Raw genomic sequence first — 17,293 nt, 5'->3', positions numbered from 1 at the left:
TCAGCAAATTACTCTATCACATGCCTTTTGATTTGTAAAAAGGCCTTATGGTACCAGTTTTATGTGTTGTGGAAGTCTCTTAGTTATATAACAATACTTTTATTGTGAATGTTTGCCTACGGGAGGCTCATTGACATGACCCTCTAATGATCTTGAGGGAATTAATTCAAAAGCAGGTCTATTGCTTGAGATGTTCTTCATTTATATATTACATATAAATTTTTACTTGGTGTTTGTAATAAGTAGATTGTTAATCACATTATTGGCATAGTTTTTATTTTGTCTTCTTCCAATACTAATTGGTTTAGTCGGTGCAGCAGCAGATCAAAGTCGTCTTGGCTCCTTAAGAGGGAGAGGCGTACATAACGGTCTTCAGCACCAAACACACCGCCTCGGCGGCCAATGATGTTGGCTGCTTTGAGGACTGCATAGCAGTCTTTATCTTCTTCCCTCTCACACCTCAACCATGCATAAGCTGTCATGATTAGTCATTCAAATTAAGCTTTTGAAATCATAAGGTAACATTTTATTCTTCTATCAGTTTGTTTTAGTTTTATTTTCATATTGTCCATTCATTATTGTATTGACTATTGAATTGAGGGCATTTATTCTTTAAGAACCTAAATGGAAGAAATTTTTTGAAGAAACATAGATTATCCTGGAAGTTACCTGGTGAAGGCTTCCTAACTTTGTGGAAGAATCTGCAGTACTGATCTCCGATTTTCTGGAGAGAAAAGCGTGTTGAAACTGAAAGTGTTTGGCTCAAATTTTCCCAACGGTTACTCAATGTTTTGTATCCGAATTCAAATATTTCTCGTCCTCTTCCTTGAAGGACTACATTTATAAGTTTGAGAGCTCTTAATTGAGCCTCCCGAGGAACACCCATGGTATTCACACCAATATACATTGTCATTCTTTGGTAAATGGTTTCATCCTTTATCACTGCCCACCTGCACAACAAAGCACCAACAACATTGTACGCAAGTCATTGATCTGCTAAGCAATTCACGTAAATATAAAGTGGATTCAGAAATTATTGTCACCCAAATCTAGCGCCGGCATGGCCAGTGAGCTTGGAAATCGAAAAAAGCATGATGTCTTCATCGGCTGAAGCTGGAATGGCCGTAAAATGAGGCCAGTAATAAACCCGATCATAAATAGCTTTTGCATTTGGACCCTGAAGGACCGCCTTATTCAGCTTCCCATCAGGATTGTTTGGTGAGGTTACAAACTCAATTAGGTTGGTATTATTACTATCTGAGTTGTTCATCCAAAGTGATGCATCTCCTTCAAACTTAAAATTCGACGATCCGAAAACATCTGTTTGCTGTTTGTATAGCTGTGGGAAATTTCACAAAAATAATGTTAACCATAAGCAACATTTATGAACACCAAAGTTTTAGATACCAACTGATATGACATTGATTTTTTAGCTTCTGAATGTTGATAAAAAGTCTCAAAAGTAGAAGCCAACCGTATAGAAAGGGATGGAAGCTAAAACTGGAGTAGGAGGAGAGGAGGCATTGTGATGAAGAGAGAGGGCATGGACAGCAGCATTGAGGAGTTGGGTTGAGCCAGCACCGAAGAGAATGTATTTTCCGGAAGTGACTGCATTTCCGACCATGCCATGCAATTTGCGAATTTGATTCTCGAGCTCTTTCGACATTAAAGATTGATTGTTATTTATGTAGCGGTAACCCATTCGGTGCCACCCTGCTACTAAAACTGCACTGCTTTCTGCATTTTGCATCCAAAACGGCTCTAAGAAATATGGATCCCCACTGCAAGTTATGTATCATTATCCAAACTGAGAAAACAAAAAAGAAGTCTCCACTAGAATATGGTACATATACAGTAAAACTTATTATAATGGCACTTACAATAGCATCTATCTAATCATAAAAAAATTTTGGTTTCAACATTTAGGTTATTTATAAATAAAAATAAACTCTATATTGTAATAAGTTACAGTTTTTAAGGTCCTGTTAAAGAAAGTTAAGGAACTTTATTTCTAAATAATAATAATTATCTATATATTATAAAAAAATATATGATATTTTACATTTAAAATTTACTATGAGATAAAATATTTATATACAATTGTTTAAGATAGTGATTTATTCTTAAAAATTGTTACGACATCTGTAAAATTATTGGTATATAATAACATGCTACATGGATATTTTTTTTGAAACCAAACTATTTTTAACTACAATTTTACTAAGCTATAACCCCGTAATAGTTGTAAAATTAGTTTAATTCCAATAGTGTGATTATAAAAAGGTTTTATTGTATTTCAGTTTCTAGCTAATTGAAAAAATAATAAGCTTTTATAATCCTTTAGCCGGAGAAAAGAGTGTGTACCTATCAGCATCTGCAGGACAATCAGGCAAAAAGTGAGAGCAGTCAAGGCCTCCATAGCAAGGATTGCACTCACAAACTGGTTTTTCCCCATCAAGAATAGTACCATCGAGGTAGGTTCTTCCATGGCCTGAGCATGAAATTGCTGCAACTGACTCAGCTTCAGCAGCTGCTTTTCTACTCCAACTCAGCTGCAACTCATAATCTTCACCACCATAATACTCTCTCACCACAAACAATATGTTCACAAATATGGAACATAAACATATTCGCACCAATAATACAGTATACTTAGAGCTTATTTCTTTCTTGTCCGCCATTTTTTCTCTCTCTCTCTGCTCAATATTTCATTTATGACGGAGATAAGATTGTATATATGTGATTATATAGATGAAGGTGGACTTTTGATATATTCTGAGTTCCAGTTGAAAATGATTTGAGCAACAAGTTTTTTTAAAAAAATAATATATATATATATATATATTTATATATATGTATTTAAAAAATAATATATATATATATATATATATATTTATATATATGTATATTTTTTTAACAAAGCAACAAGTTGTCTAGCTAAGAGAAAGAATATATTATTCCTATTCAATAAAATAAATAAATAAATTGAGTGGATTTATGTAGAATAAAACGATTTGGGAAGATATTTTTTATGTATTTAGGACGGCCTATTTTTTGATAGCGTGATGGCTTTGTATGAAGACGACGCTACTGGCGTTTGGAAGAGCTTGCAGCATTTTTGCCTTTCGGGATTTTAAAACTTTCCTAAAACGACATCGCGTCTATAAGTCAAGAATTTGGTTCTATGAGTTTTACTAGAATTTCTATTCGCTATTTGTTTTTTTTTTTTGGGGCATGATTTAATCTACAAGTTAGTTACTTGATACGGTAGCGTTTTAGTCTATTTCCAACACTATTTAAGCTTCTTCTTCTCGAAGGAGCTTAGGGCTTTTTTCGCCATTGTTGAACACTGAGAGCTCAACTAAGCTTGGTAAAATCGAATGAGAATAACCCCTATGACTGTCATATCTCCAGTGTGGAGGCTTTTTTTGAACTTCTTTAGCAGATCTGCTTCATCAGATTCGTATATGCAATGGCCAATCGTGACGAAGGATCTGATCAGAGTATGAAGGCCTTAAGAGAAGCCATTACCAGCGTAGATCAGAAACTTGATATCCTTATAACTAAGATTCGTCACCTCTCTACTGCGATTGGCGATAAATAATAGCTCGGGCTTCAACCTTGTGGCGCTAATGGAACACTACCGCAAGATTAGAGGAACCAACGGCAACAAGAAGAAGAAGAATAAGAAGACTGTGGTTATGGCATTGAGGTAGATATCCCTCATTTCGATGGGCATTTGAACATAGAGGATTTCTTAGAGTGGCTTTATGCTGTGGAGCGTTTCTTCGATTACATGCTGGTTCCTGAAGATAAAAGGGTTAGATTAGTAGCTTGTGGATTGCAATGGTTTGCTTCATCATGGTGGCAACAATTGCAATGTAACAGGAGGTTGGTTGGTAAAGTTCCGTTCAATAATCATGGCCTAGAATTAGACAATTACTCAGGGTTAGATTCTTTGCCTTCTGAATATGAACTTCCATTGTTTCAACAATATAACAATTGCAAACAGAGAAGGTGAGGTGTGAATGAATACGCAGAAGAGTTTTTACAGGCTCAATCCTAGGACAAACCTCAATGAGAATTGAGACCCAACGGTTTACTAGATTCATTGGAGGATTAGACTTTCCAATTCAGGAAAAAACTGGAACTCATTGGTCCTGTTTGAAGTTTAAAGGAAGCAGTGGATTTCGCTCACAAAGTAGAATTGCAATTGAACAGAAGTTCAATGAGATCATCATCATCATTCTCATTCAAATGGAAACCTACTCTTGCTGATGATTTATACACAGACAACATCCCCAAACATTACTCACCCAATCCTTCTTTTGGCCAATACACAAAAACCACCCCTTAATGCAAAGCTTAAGTGTTTATATGAGTGTAATCAGATCAGCAAGGTCAAAAGTCAGGTGATTGTCCTCTCAGGAAACAGCTGAATATTAAGGGAGCTGAACAAGTTGGTGGTGACCAAAACAGTCAGTCAGCCAATCCTACTCGAAGAAATGCTGTCTTCAAAACCAGGTGCACCATAGACAAACGGGTTTGCAGTGTCATCATTTGTGGGAGTTGTGAAAATTTTGTGTCCAAATCCTTGGTGGAAGCATTCCAACACCTTATGAAGTTGGCTGGATGGATAAGAGTAGAACAGCAATTGGCTACTGAGCAGTGCAAAGTTTCCCTTAGCATTGGCAAGCACTTTATGGATGAAATCCTCTGTGTTGGGAAAACCATGGTAATTTGACAATTCTGTGGTTTACAGTGGCAAGGCAAACACTTTTTAACTTTTTTACTTGGAGTAACAAGAAAATTATCCTCTTATTACCTTCCAAATCCAAAGCCTACCCTTGAACCTACCCCAAATTGATAAATCTGGCAAAAGGGTTCTTGCTCACTATCCCTTGGGAATAAATTCCAATATGAAACCACATCCCGAGAACCTTACCACCCTTCTTTGCAAACTCTTTCAAAACGACAAGTAGCTTTGTTCCTCTTCCTGACTTTTTCAATCCACCTTGTCTCAGCATCAATGGTTCTATTATACTTTCCTGATAATATCTTTTTCAACTGCTAGGAAATCAACTTACAATATTGCCCAAGTATGTCTTTATTTAACACCGTCAAAGCTCAAAAGTTTGTTAGGACTTTGTTTTTGGAATACGTAAAACTATTGAATATGGCTAAAAGAATATTCAGTTTCAAAATATCAAACAAAGAAAAAGAGTTGATAATATCTCAATTGCACAAAATGAAGCACCCTATTAATGAAAATTTGTTATACTCCTAGCAAATATTCCCTTGGGCCCTCACCCAAATGGGCTGTACAAGAGAAAACCCAAATAGACAAGCTGGTTCTAATACTTTGTAGAACATTTTATCTTGTCAAAGTACATTACTCATAGAAACAAAGGATGAGCTCTGTTGACAAACTATCACCAATCATAGACAACCATGAAAATCAACATCCTAATATTGCAAAAATAATGACTTTTGCCTTCTTAGCCAAAAAAAATAAAATAAATAATAATAATAATAATAATAATAATGACTTTTGCCAAAATCTTTTTGGATCAAAACAAAGTATGTTTTCCTTCGTGTGCACCGCCGACAAAATTGTATACATAATATATATGGAACATAAAAAATAAATAAATAAATAAACAAACAATATAAAAGTCATTTACTTACAGCCACAACACGTTAACTTGAAGACCCTGAATTTCTTTGGAGTTCCAAGTCAAACATCCCACCTGCATCTGCCTCTTTCTACGATCTTACATAATTACAACAACTTCTCGTTTAAAAGTCAATTTCTTTGTTTTACTAGATTTCACAAATTATTATTATTATTTATTATTTCTGTTGCTAAAATATATTTCAGAAATTACTATAAATTATTTCAAAACCAAATTAATTAATTTATTAATTTTTTTCTGTTTATATTTAGATTATATTAATTTGCTAACTAGCTACATGCTGCTATATTAATTAATTTGGACACCAAAAAGTTAAACAAAATAGAACGTTTGAGTTACAAAATGATATAAGCGTATATATATATATATATATATAAAGAAAATTGATGTTTAGAAAAGCAAATTAACAAAGCATTTCAAAGTTTTATATAGACCATAAAATAAGCAAACTAGTAATTAAAATAACAAAAAATTTAACTGCAAAGAAAATTATATGTTTATAATACACTTTAATTTCGAATTAAATATCACAACAATTTGAGAAATAATAATTAAAAAAAAGAATTTAACATCATATTACAATACTTTGACACAGTATCAAACAGTGAATCTATTATTCACTAGGTGAATAACCAACGTGAATATTAAACGGTAAATCCAAACTGTATTCCTTTATGATAAGATAAATATTGATGGCTCGAGATAACAGCGTTTCACACTTAAGTTTTAAATATCTGCTGTTTATTATATTTTGAATATTCAGGTTAATCTAGAAGCCCAGTACACTTGTATGAATTCATTTCTTTGTGATCAATAGAAAATATAAATACTTTCCCTTCATTATTCTTTGTCAAACCTTTCACATTATAATTCACCAAAAAAAAAAAAAAAGAAAAAAAAAACTTTTACTTTATAAACTTTTTGACAATGATGATATTCATCACATTATTCACATGGTTTTGATCTTTTCTTCTTCTTCTTCTTCTTCTTCTTTGGAGACTAAGTTGTTCAGCCGCTTCAGAAGCAGATCAAAATCATCCTGACTCCTTATGAGGGCGAGGCGGACATACCGATTCTCGGCGCCGTAAACACTTCCTTCACGGCCGGTGATATTGGCTGCTTTGAGGACTTCATAGCAGTCTTTATCTTCTTCCCTCTCACACTTCACCCATGCATAAGCTGCCATGCATTATATTAAACACATATGCAAATTTAGTTGCACGTACTACAAATGAAAAATAACATGTTACTCATCCTTGAGAGGATAATATTTTGAATATTTGAATTCAATATAAATGGTAATAAGAAAATAATCTTACAATTATTATTTTCTTTCATTTTAATCTAATTATGCATTTTTAACAAATGAATTTAATGAAATATTAATCATATACAACTCATGTAACTCTGTTGAAAAAAATATTTTATTATGTTTTAATCTATTTTTTAATTGCATGTAAACCAAATTTTGCCAAATTAATTAGACAAAGATTCAATATTGAACTAATGTGATAAGAAAATAATAGTTTACGAGATAAACTACAGTTTTCTTTTCCCCCTTAATAAAAGTAAAAGTTAACCTTGATAATGTTATTTGTTATTCTTTTTTCTCTATTAGATTAATTTAAAGTTTTCATATTTTAAATGAAGAAATTGTTTGAAACAGGGAGGATATATAACATATATAGATTGGCGCCGCAGGAAGTTACCAGGTGAAGGTTTTATAACTTTGTCAAAGAATCTACAGTACTGATCTTCAATTTTCTGGAGAGAAAATCGTGTTGAAACCGAAAGTGTTTGGCTCAGTTTTTTCCAACGGTCACTCATTTTTTGGTATCCAAATTCAAATATATCTCTTCCTTTTCTTCCTTTAAGCATTGTATTTATAAGCTTCAAAGCTCTTAACTGAGTATCCCTAGAAACTCCCATGGTATTTGTAGCCAAATACGTTGTCATTCTTTCGAACACACCTTCATCCTTTATCACTGCCCACCTAAAACAGAAAAAACAAAAAGCACAAACAATTGTAAGAAGAAATTTTTCTATATTATTAAATTATTATCTATCCCAAAAGTTATTGTTAATACATAGGAAATAAAGTTAACAATGTATTAAGCATATTCTAAAATACATATAAAATTGGATATTAGGGAAAAAAAAAAATTGATAGTCAATTACCCAAATCTAGATCCGGCATGGCCGGTTAACTTGGAAATGGAAAAGACCATGATATCCTCATCGGCCGGAGCTGGAATGGCTGTGTAATGAGGCCAGTAATAAACCCTATCATAAATAGCTCTTGCATTTGTACCATTAAGTACTGCCTTGTTCAGCTTCCCATCAGGGTTGTTTGGTGATGTTACAAACTCAATTAAGAGGCTTGTATCATTACCATGTGACTCGTTCTTCCAAAGTCTTGTATCTCCTTCAAAATTATAGTTCTTGGAGTCGAAAAATTCCGTTTGGCTTTCATATAACTACCAAAAATTCAAACACCAATTCATTATTATAAGATTAATTTTTCCATAATATTTAGATGATATTAAGTTGGCAATTAGCGAGCTAGCTAGCTAGTTACATGCTGCTATATTATTAGTATGGACACCAAAATTATAAAAATTATCTTTCTTTCCTTTTTTTTTTTTTTTTTGGTGAAAATATTTTTAGAAATCGATTGCATGAGCATGAGAATTTACCGAGTAGAAAGGAATGGAAACGAAAACTTTAGCAGGAGGAGAGGAGGCATTGGAAGGAGAGAGGGCATGGACAGCAGCATTAAGGAGTTGTGCAGAGCCAGCACCAAAAATAATGTATCTTCCAGAAGTGATTGCATTTCCAACAATTCCATGCAATTTGCGGATGTGATTCTCAAGCACTTTTGAGATGTAAGATTGGTCATATAAGAAGCTATATCCCATTCTGTGCCACCCTGATACTAATATTGCACTGCTTTCTGCATTTTGCATCCAAAAGGGTTCTAAGAAATATGGATCCCCACTGCAATTATAGCCAAAAAAAAAAAAAAAATTAAATAAATTATTCAAACACAATAATCTTTTTGATATAATAAGACAATAAGGATATGGGATTAATTTCTAAAATAATTTTAATAGCCTTTGATAATTTTACCTTTTAGATTAATATATATATATATATATATATATATGCCTCATAATGATGGGGACCTAATTAATCAGATGATAAAAGAGACATAAGAAAAATAACATTATTATTATTCAAATTTGTCCTATTATGTAAAAAATGAATCCTGTTGTCAAATTATTATTATTATTCAAATCAGTCCTATTATTATTATTATCCATATCAGTCCTATTATGCAAAATTACTATTTATCAAGTATAAATCTAAAATATAAATTAGACAACAATTAAGAATATGAATAGAAATTGAAATAACCTAGTCGTAAAATATATTATATATTTTCTCCTAGAGTTCGATTACGGTCACCTTATCTATATGATTTTTTAAAAAAAAAAAAAAAATGATCAAAGAGAGAGTGTACCTTTCGGCATCTGCAGAACAATTCGGCAAAAAGTGAGAGCAATCAAGGCCTCCATAGCAGGGATTGCACTCACAAATTGGTTTTTCCCCATCAAGAATGATACCATCAAGATAGGCTCTTCCATGGCCTGAGCATGAAATTGCTGCCACTGCCTCAGCTTGTTCTGCAGCTTTTCTACTCCAACTCAGCTCACCTAATCCATCTACCCCAGCCACATAAACTCTCACCGCAAACAATATGTTCACTAATATGGAACATATACATATTATTAGCATCAATAATACAACACATTTGGAGCTCGTTTCTTTCTTGCCCTCCATTTCTTTCTTTCTTTCTTCAATATTATTTGCTTATAACCCAACACAACTATATCAATATATATATATAGACATGGAAGTGGACTTTGTGATATATTCTCCAATATATATATACACATGCATATATATATATATATATTGTCAAAAACAAAGAAAGAAGAAAAGTAGAGAAGAAAAATTGAAAGGGCAATTGAATTTTAAACCATTCTATGAATATCTCATAGCTATAATTTTTAGTCAATGACGAGGAAGTTTACATATATGGTATGCATAAGTAACATAATGCTGAAGCTTTTGTCTGCCAGGGTACGTAACTAATCTGTTACTATTGATATATTGAATATTATTCATCTTCAACTTTTTCCAATTAATATATTGAAAGCAAAAAAATATGTGCTTTTGATATCTAAGAAGAATAATATGCAGATATATATATATATATATATATATCCATATTTGATATGCCTATCATTAAAGAAAATTGAGGTAATCAATCTGAGATTCTATATCTGAAAATTGAAAGATGCGTGAACATTTCTGATTTGCCTTTTTTCACTGCCTAATTTTCTATAATTGACGGCGCTTTGCAAATATTTTTCTTGTTGAAACTTTTCAAAGCAAAGAAAATCAAATTTAGTTATTTCCCATTAGTCATTAGTTGTACGTTTTTCTAACAAACATATGCATGTTCCATCTTTTTCTTGTACTCAATTGGAAAAAAATCATAATAATAGAAACGTAATTAGTGATTCTAACGAAAAAGTGATGTGACCTCAATTTTGGGCCCCATTCCAAATGTGTTCGGAAGATTATTATTGTTCTAATGCCAAGATGCTTACTTTAGACCTTCTAAATTGATCCAAAAAGTAGGTAACATCATGATAATAACCTGGTTGGCAGAAAAAGTAACTCCTTTTTTACCATAAAAAAACAAGGCACTTCAAATGCTTTCAGGTAAAAGCATCTGTTCTTTACAATTTTTAACCAATTATGTTACTGCTTATTATAAAGTGCTATCTGGCAAAAGTGTACAAAAAATAAAATATAAAAATACTTAACTACTCTATAATTGGATTAAACTGGGCTTTGTAGAGATAAAAAGGGCCTATTAAGATTCATTGGGTTATTGATTTGGGCTTTATCCTGCCCAACACATATGGAATTGGGCCCAAAATTGAGGTCACATCACTTTTCCTTAGTATCACTAATTACGTTTTTGTTATTATTATTATTTTTTTCCAATTGAGTGCAAGAAAAATATGATGTTACCTGCTTTTTGGATCAATCTTAATTTAATCTGCAAGAGGGAAGGAAAAATAGAAAGAAAAAAAATTACCGACAGACTAGAAAAATTAAAGTAAAGAAAGAAAAAAGAAAAAGTCTATAAAACAATGATGTATAGGAATAATTCCTATAGCACCTTTAGGTCTCTTTTCATGTCAATAATACCTTAATTTTTTTAATTAAATTTCATTCTGTACTTTGGAAGTCACATAGATGTATTTGGTGTGAGAATGAATGAAATGATGCATGCTATATATTAACGGTTTTGGTATTTTCCATTCAGTTTTTATTCGGATGGTCGACTTGAGTGGAGTGATAAAGTTATTGTTTTTTCTTCCAACAAAAAGATTCAAATTCCACGTTTCCAAGATCTTTTCTTTTTGTCCAATCAGAAAAAAAAAAAAAAAAAAAAAAAAAAAGTTTCTTTTTCATCTAACTATTAATATTGTTACAGGTGACAATGACAAAAACTTAATCAATGGTAGAATTTAATAAGATAGAAATATAGAGTCCTATCCATGAATTTTTATTTTATATTTTCTTCTGAATAATAAGTAGGTTCCAAATTCAAACCATGCACCTCCATGTGTCTCTTTTGATAAGTTAGGCTGTCATCTTCAAATTCCAATTTTGGTTTGTCCTTTTTCTAATTTATTTATTTATTCCCATTTAGCTGTGAGCTTATGATAAGTGATAACTATATATATATAACTTTATTCTATTTGATGGACAAAAATATGTCGATTACATGTAATCCATGTAACATCCAACATAATCTAGACCCTGCATACTTTAACATGGTACTAATTATATGTATTTACACAGCTCATAAATTATATAGATATTATTTTGGGCAATATTATATAGATTGAGTTATAGAATATATACAAAAAATTTTCTATCGTAATATTTTGATGGCTTTTTTATTAGGATCATAATTTTCATTCTTTGAAATGCTTTAAGAATCGAGATTAAAATTATTTTTTAAATTTAAACAAATTTAGACATAATTTACTTTATCATTATAGAATTTTAATGTATCATCTAATTTATTTAAAGCACCAATATATATTCTTTAAAAAAATTTAAAAACTAATAAAAGAGATTTTGATGACTTTATAAAAAAAAAACTGATTATGCATATGTATGGGCAGCTATGTTAAGTTTGCATGGGCATGCGCAGATCCTTCATCATCATGTCATAATGCATGGGCTTGATTACTTACATCAAGTTTTAAACCTCTAGAGGATAATCAATAATGACAAAAGTTATTGTCCTTATTTTATTGATTTTAAAATTAATATAAATATTTTAAACTCAATAGTAGTCAATAATAAAAAAAAAAATACAGCCTTATTTGTCACAATTTTTTTTTAAATATTTAATTTGTCACATTAATTGATAATAAATAGAGTTGATAAGTATTTTAATAACCATGATATTATTATATCGTTCTTAAGATTATATTATGCAAGCATGGTGATTTTTTCAAAGTTCGATTCAAAAATTAAATACAGAATATTATTGTCATCTAATATGTCCAAAAAATAAATAAATAAATAAACTTTCTTAGATAGATATTGTTTGATGTTTGTGGGAGTGAAATTTCCGCTTTATTTCCTTTTAGTTAATAGTAGTTTAGAGTTCATTTTATCCAAAAATCCACTATCAAACAATTATATAATAATTTTATTAAAAAAATAATAGTATAAATATACAATTATACACACGGTGCAGCCACAATTCAAACACCGCTGAGGAAACAAAAACAAAAACAGCTGAAATTAATTTTTATCATGTTATATATAATAAAATATAAAAATTGAAACGCGTTTTGTTTTTGACGTGTGAAAAGCGTTGCAGGCAAACAAAGATCACTGGCATTGAAGACGATCACAGACCAGGACAAGGAGGAAGGTAGGTGTCAGATTTGTATTGGAGAAGACTCTGACATTAATAACTCTCTTACTCTTACTCTTATCCATCCGTTCAATTTTCCATTCTCGTATTCCACGTTGGGAATTGGTCAATCCCAAAACAAAAATCTGACACAGAATCTCCACCCAGATTCCAACTCTGCCGTTTTTACTGTCTCCAAAGAATCCCACATCCAAAAAAATTTCATTTTGCATTATTTATTTATTTGTTTAATTTCACACTGCTTTGCTTCTTTTTCTTTTATGTAATAATATTTGTTTATAACTATATATATATATATATATATATATATTTGATTTTTGGAGGGTTGTGGAAAATTGGAAGGAAAAGCAGATTCTTGGATTCAATGGTCATGTTATAAAACCCCCATATTTTAATATTACTTTCAAAGATTGTTGGGCATCAATTTCAATATCTCCGACTTCTGTATAAACCTCTCTCTCTCTCTCTGGTAGTTTTTTATATACATCATCAACCTCTCGGCAAAAACTCTCTGAAAAAGCATAATACAATTTTCTCTAGCTTCTTTGCAAATTCTTTTTTCTTAGGTGAGTTTCTATTTCTATTCCCTATGTTCAATTCTTTCTTTCTTTGGTCTTCTTCTTCTTCATCTTGGCTCTTGCTCTTCGTATTGTTTTTCTTTAAGGTTCATATTGTTTTCTGGTTTCTGGGTTTTCTTTTCTATTATTAACTTCTTTATTCTTTGGTCTTCTTCTTCTTCATCTTGGCTCTTGCTCTTCGTATTGTTTTTCTTTAAGGTTCATATTGTTTTCTGGTTTCTGGGTTTTCTTTTCTATTATTAACTTCTTTACAATGTTAGTTATGCATGTTTTCATAGACCAAGTTTGGGTCTGAGTTTGACTTCTGAATTTTTTTCCTCAAGATTTTGGAAATGGAAATTTCAAAACTTTTTTTTTTTTTTTTGGGATGGGAGGAAACTGCAAAACTTGGACGTTTACTTATCGTCTTTTTGAATTTTTCCCATTTGGGTTTGCTTTCTTATTGGATGAATTTCTACTTTTTCAACTCTGTTTGATATGACTAGTCTATATGCCTAGATTTTCTAAAATAAAACACACTCAATCAATTCTTTTTGATTTTCTACTTTTTCATTGTCAATCTTTCTTCAAACGATGCTAAGACTGATACAAGACTGAAGGCTTAATTCTAATTTCCAACTTTCTTTTGCAGTTTCAAGAATTTTAACCAAAACAATTGCTTCGATTTAATTAGTAAAGAATGGCAATAAAACCAAATAAGTTCGTGAAAAGCATTGTTCCGGAGGAATGGAAGAAGGTGCTTCAAGCGGTGGCTTCTGAGTTTGGGGATATCGTGGATGTTGAAGAATTGGAAGTGATTCCATTGAAAGGGGCTATGACTAACGAGGTTTACCAGATAAACTGGTCTACAAAAGATGATGATGTTTCCCGGAAAGTGTTGCTTCGAGTTTATGGGGATGGAGTTGATATCTTCTTCAACAGGGATGATGAGATTAAAACCTTTGAGTGCTTGTCCAAACATGGTCAAGGACCTCTCCTACTTGGCCGATTTGCAAATGGAAGGGTTGAAGAGTTCATCCATGCTAGAGTATGTGAATTGCTTTTTTCTTTTTCTTGATTATGTTTTCTTATTTTTCTTGTTTGTCCATTTTCAAGAATCCTTTCGATCTATATGAAAAATATCAACTTCCATATACAGATTAATGATTCAATTTGATGAGGATGATAATATTTTTTTGGATTTCTTTTACCAAACTAATAATTATACCTCTCTCTCTCTCTCTCTCTCTCTCTCTCTCTCTCTCTCTCTCTCCCCTTTTGCTTTGGTCGGCCAGTTATCAATGTGAACTCAAAGGCTAAAAAGTTGACATACTAATATTTCTTTCTTTAATGCATATTTTCCAGTCAAACAAGTTGCACAGAAACTTTTATTTAATCAAAAGATTGTTTTTTTGTGAAGTTGTGAATATGATGTATGATATATGATATAATTAAATAAGCATTCCTTACCGTCCGTTAGGCATCCGTCATAATTCTTGGTTCCCATAATGATGTCTATTAAACTTTGTGTTTTTTGGATGGCACTGAACTCATTTGCATTATACACAGATGAAATAGCAGGTTACAAGTCTCATATTATTTATTAGGTCAGCATTCACAAAAGTGTAATTTATGGATAATAATTGTGAATTTGTGATAGGTCCTGCTTCTCCTCCCTTTCAAATCATCTGTTCATTTTCACTTTCTTAGCAGAAGAGAAGTAACTAAGCAATCTATTCTTCTAATGGGTTAATCAGCATAATTAGAATATGTATGACTTCAGGCTTTTCTTTTTCTCTGCACTAGAGGTATAAAACTCTTCAGTTTGATGCAGAATGAGGCCAAATTACAGTAGTTGGGAAAATAATGCTGATGTCCAGTCTTATCATCTCTTCTAATATTATTGTTAATAAATATTTACAGTGTTAACTTGAAATATCTAGTCAGGCCCACTTCCATTTCCATAACAGTTTAAGCTTTTGGGAATATTGGTAACTTAACAATCCTAATTTTGGAAGATACTCGTTTTTGCAATGCATTTTTCTTATTCTGCTTTTTGGATTTTTTCAGACACTTTCAGCCAATGACCTCCGTGATCCTGAAATATCTGCTCTCATAGCAGCTAAGATGAGAGAGTTCCACAAACTTGACATCCCTGGCCCCAAGAATGTTGTCCTTTGGAACAGAATGAGGTATATTGTTTTGCACACATATCTATTGAATCCTCCTTTCAGAGATGATGATACTTAATGCCTTTAATTTTCTATCCTCAGAAACTGGATAAGCGAGGCCAAGAGTTTGTGTTCGTTAAAAGATGCTAAGGAATTCAGGTTGGATACTCTTGAGGATGAAATTAACATGCTAGAGAAGGAATTATCTCATGACTATCAAGAAATCGGGTTTTGTCATAATGATCTGCAGTATGGTAACATAATGATGGATGAAGATAGTAGAGCAATCACTTTAATTGTAGGTTTTATATGCCAATCTCTTCATGCATTATCTGTTTAGCATCTACTGATTTTCTTCTCATTACTCTGTTCTCAAATTGTATTATAGGGGATATTACTAATGCTAAGACCAGTTTTTCTTTGTAAGCAAAGTTATATGTACTTAGCTCTTTACACCATCAATCATGATATTAATTTTAGATTTGATTATTTTTCCAGGACTATGAGTATGCCAGTTACAATCCTCTAGCCTATGACCTTGCAAACCATTTCTGCGAAATGGCAGCAAATTACCATTCCGACAAACCTCATATATTGGATTATAGCTTATACCCAGGTAAGGAGCTGTAGCTGTTTTACTGTTCATTATATATATATATATATATTTATATTCAGACCAACCATTTGACTTTTTTTCTTCACTTATTGGCATAAGATCTGGAGGAGCGCCAGAGGTTTGCACGTGTATATCTTAGCTGTTCAGGTGAGCCTTTTTAGTTTCTTGTTCATTCTCTTTATTGCATGAGATACAAGGTTCTGGTCACTGGTATTTGTGATTGTTGTTCTTATATTTAGCACAGCAGTTTATGGTTAGTATATCCCGTTTATTAACTAATATGCAATGCAAAGGGTGCAATGCTCTTGGCTATATGAAACTGTCAAGTCAAGAAATGTTATGCAATGCCAAACTGATCTTTCGGTGAAAATACCCAAGGATATATACATATATATGTATATATATATATATATACATATTGTTTTTACTTTTTTGGAATTACAGTTTTACTTTTAAAATCGTGAGTGATTTAGATATTATTATTATACTTCATAACATGATGAGCATCTCCAAACATACATGCAGGCAATGAACCCAGTGACAGAGAAGTGGAGCAACTGGTTAATGAGGCGGAGAAGTTCACTTTGGCAAACCATCTATTTTGGGGCTTGTGGGGAATAATTTCTGTAAGCATTTCTACTGCTTGAATCATTTTCACTATCAAAACCAGTGTTTTGTGTTAATATCTGTGTTTGAGGGACAGAGAGAGAAAAAACTAGAAGGATTTAACTGTTAACTGCTGGCCTGCAGGGTTATGTGAACAAAATCGACTTTGATTACATGGAGTATGCAAGGCAGAGGTTTCAGCAGTACTGGTTGAGAAAGCCGGCATTGTTGGGTTCTTCCGGTGATTCTCCACTGTAAAGGGCATTTACAAGTGTATTCTGCATAGAAGGCAACACGTAATTTTTCTTGATTGTTGTGTGGTTGATGAAATTTTTTTTTTTTTTTTTTCCTCCATTTTTACAAGTCTCTGGAAAGTGAGTATGTGTAGAGGTTGTGTGGCTAATCACAGCCCTGTTCAAAGAAATGAGAAAAACAAATATGCAGCTTGATAATAAAAGTCGAATATAGAAATGTTACTATAACAATATAGAGCATCTTTAATGATAAATAGTGAAATTTTATTTGTGTCCAACAGTATTTATTCTTTATCTTGTTTTGTTTCTTTCTTTTTCTTTTTTCTTTCTTTCTTTTTTTCTATAACA

At 32.0% G+C, this 17,293-nt stretch overlaps 3 protein-coding genes across 7 annotated transcripts; 1 reads left to right on the top strand and 2 right to left on the bottom strand.

Moving 5' to 3' along the window:
- Positions 1-25: 25 nt before the first annotated feature.
- On the bottom strand, positions 26-2,797 carry LOC132799068 (tryptophan aminotransferase-related protein 4-like). 3 transcript variants are annotated; one of them, XM_016030847.4, is made up of 5 exons: positions 2,365-2,797; positions 1,475-1,781; positions 1,044-1,339; positions 670-950; positions 26-475 (listed from the first exon to the last, which is right to left on the bottom strand). In XM_016030847.4, exons 1-5 carry the CDS (start codon positions 2,679-2,681, stop codon positions 255-257), a joined length of 1,422 nt encoding a protein of 473 aa, XP_015886333.2. In that variant the 5' UTR covers positions 2,682-2,797; the 3' UTR covers positions 26-254. The 3 variants fall into 3 exon arrangements, with proteins under 3 accessions (XP_015886333.2, XP_048330943.2, XP_024930431.2); XM_048474986.2 differs by having other exon boundaries at positions 1,475-1,737; positions 2,365-2,624; XM_025074663.3 differs by having other exon boundaries at positions 1,475-1,807; positions 2,365-2,503.
- Positions 2,798-6,512: 3,715 nt separating this feature from the next.
- LOC107421583 (tryptophan aminotransferase-related protein 3) lies at positions 6,513-9,633 on the bottom strand. Its single transcript, XM_016030846.4, has 5 exons — positions 9,220-9,633; positions 8,393-8,693; positions 7,875-8,173; positions 7,406-7,689; positions 6,513-6,875 (listed from the first exon to the last, which is right to left on the bottom strand). The coding sequence occupies exons 1-5, from the start codon at positions 9,537-9,539 to the stop codon at positions 6,646-6,648; spliced, it is 1,434 nt and encodes a 477-aa protein (XP_015886332.2). The 5' UTR covers positions 9,540-9,633; the 3' UTR covers positions 6,513-6,645.
- Positions 9,634-12,590: 2,957 nt separating this feature from the next.
- Positions 12,591-17,223, top strand: LOC107421609 (probable choline kinase 1). 3 transcript variants are annotated; one of them, XR_007241521.2, is made up of 9 exons: positions 12,843-13,307; positions 13,951-14,346; positions 15,369-15,490; positions 15,572-15,767; positions 15,968-16,085; positions 16,185-16,232; positions 16,379-16,448; positions 16,611-16,711; positions 16,836-16,885. XR_007241521.2 is itself a non-coding variant. In XM_025075028.3 (8 exons), the coding sequence occupies exons 2-8, from the start codon at positions 13,999-14,001 to the stop codon at positions 16,947-16,949; spliced, it is 1,047 nt and encodes a 348-aa protein (XP_024930796.3). In that variant the 5' UTR covers positions 12,591-12,738; positions 13,951-13,998; the 3' UTR covers positions 16,950-17,223. The 3 variants fall into 3 exon arrangements, 2 of the variants coding, with proteins under 2 accessions (XP_024930796.3, XP_015886373.3); XM_025075028.3 differs by lacking the exons at positions 12,843-13,307; positions 16,379-16,448 and adding an exon at positions 12,591-12,738 and having other exon boundaries at positions 16,836-17,223; XM_016030887.4 differs by lacking the exon at positions 16,379-16,448 and having other exon boundaries at positions 12,848-13,307; positions 16,836-17,223.
- The last annotated feature ends 70 nt before the right edge of the window (positions 17,224-17,293 follow it).

This window comes from Ziziphus jujuba, chromosome 5 (genome assembly GCF_031755915.1).
Source record: "Ziziphus jujuba cultivar Dongzao chromosome 5, ASM3175591v1".
Taxonomy (NCBI): Eukaryota; Viridiplantae; Streptophyta; class Magnoliopsida; order Rosales; family Rhamnaceae; genus Ziziphus; species Ziziphus jujuba.
Note: the sequence above shows the minus strand (reverse complement) of the source record. Positions and strands in the feature narration are given on the sequence as shown.

Bases quoted from the DNA above. Each gene is read 5' to 3' on its own strand.
- LOC132799068 (XM_016030847.4), bottom strand. From the start codon at position 2,681: ATGGCGGACAAGAAAGAAATAAGCTCTAAGTATACTGTATTATTGGTG. The intron at 1,782-2,364 runs GTACACACTCTT...CATAACTTGCAG, and splicing joins TGTCCTGCAGATGCTGATAG to TGGGGATCCATATTTCTTAG. The intron at 951-1,043 runs GTGACAATAATT...TTTGTTGTGCAG, and splicing joins CATGCCGGCGCTAGATTTGG to GTGGGCAGTGATAAAGGATG.
- LOC107421583 (XM_016030846.4), bottom strand. From the start codon at position 9,539: ATGGAGGGCAAGAAAGAAACGAGCTCCAAATGTGTTGTATTATTGATG. The intron at 8,174-8,392 runs GTAAATTCTCAT...AATTTTTGGTAG, and splicing joins TTTCCATTCCTTTCTACTCG to TTATATGAAAGCCAAACGGA. The intron at 7,690-7,874 runs GTAATTGACTAT...TTTCTGTTTTAG, and splicing joins CATGCCGGATCTAGATTTGG to GTGGGCAGTGATAAAGGATG.
- LOC107421609 (XM_025075028.3), top strand. From the start codon at position 13,999: ATGGCAATAAAACCAAATAAGTTCGTGAAAAGCATTGTTCCGGAGGAA. The intron at 15,491-15,571 runs GTATATTGTTTT...TTCTATCCTCAG, and splicing joins GTCCTTTGGAACAGAATGAG to AAACTGGATAAGCGAGGCCA. The intron at 16,233-16,610 runs GTGAGCCTTTTT...ACATACATGCAG, and splicing joins TGTATATCTTAGCTGTTCAG to GCAATGAACCCAGTGACAGA.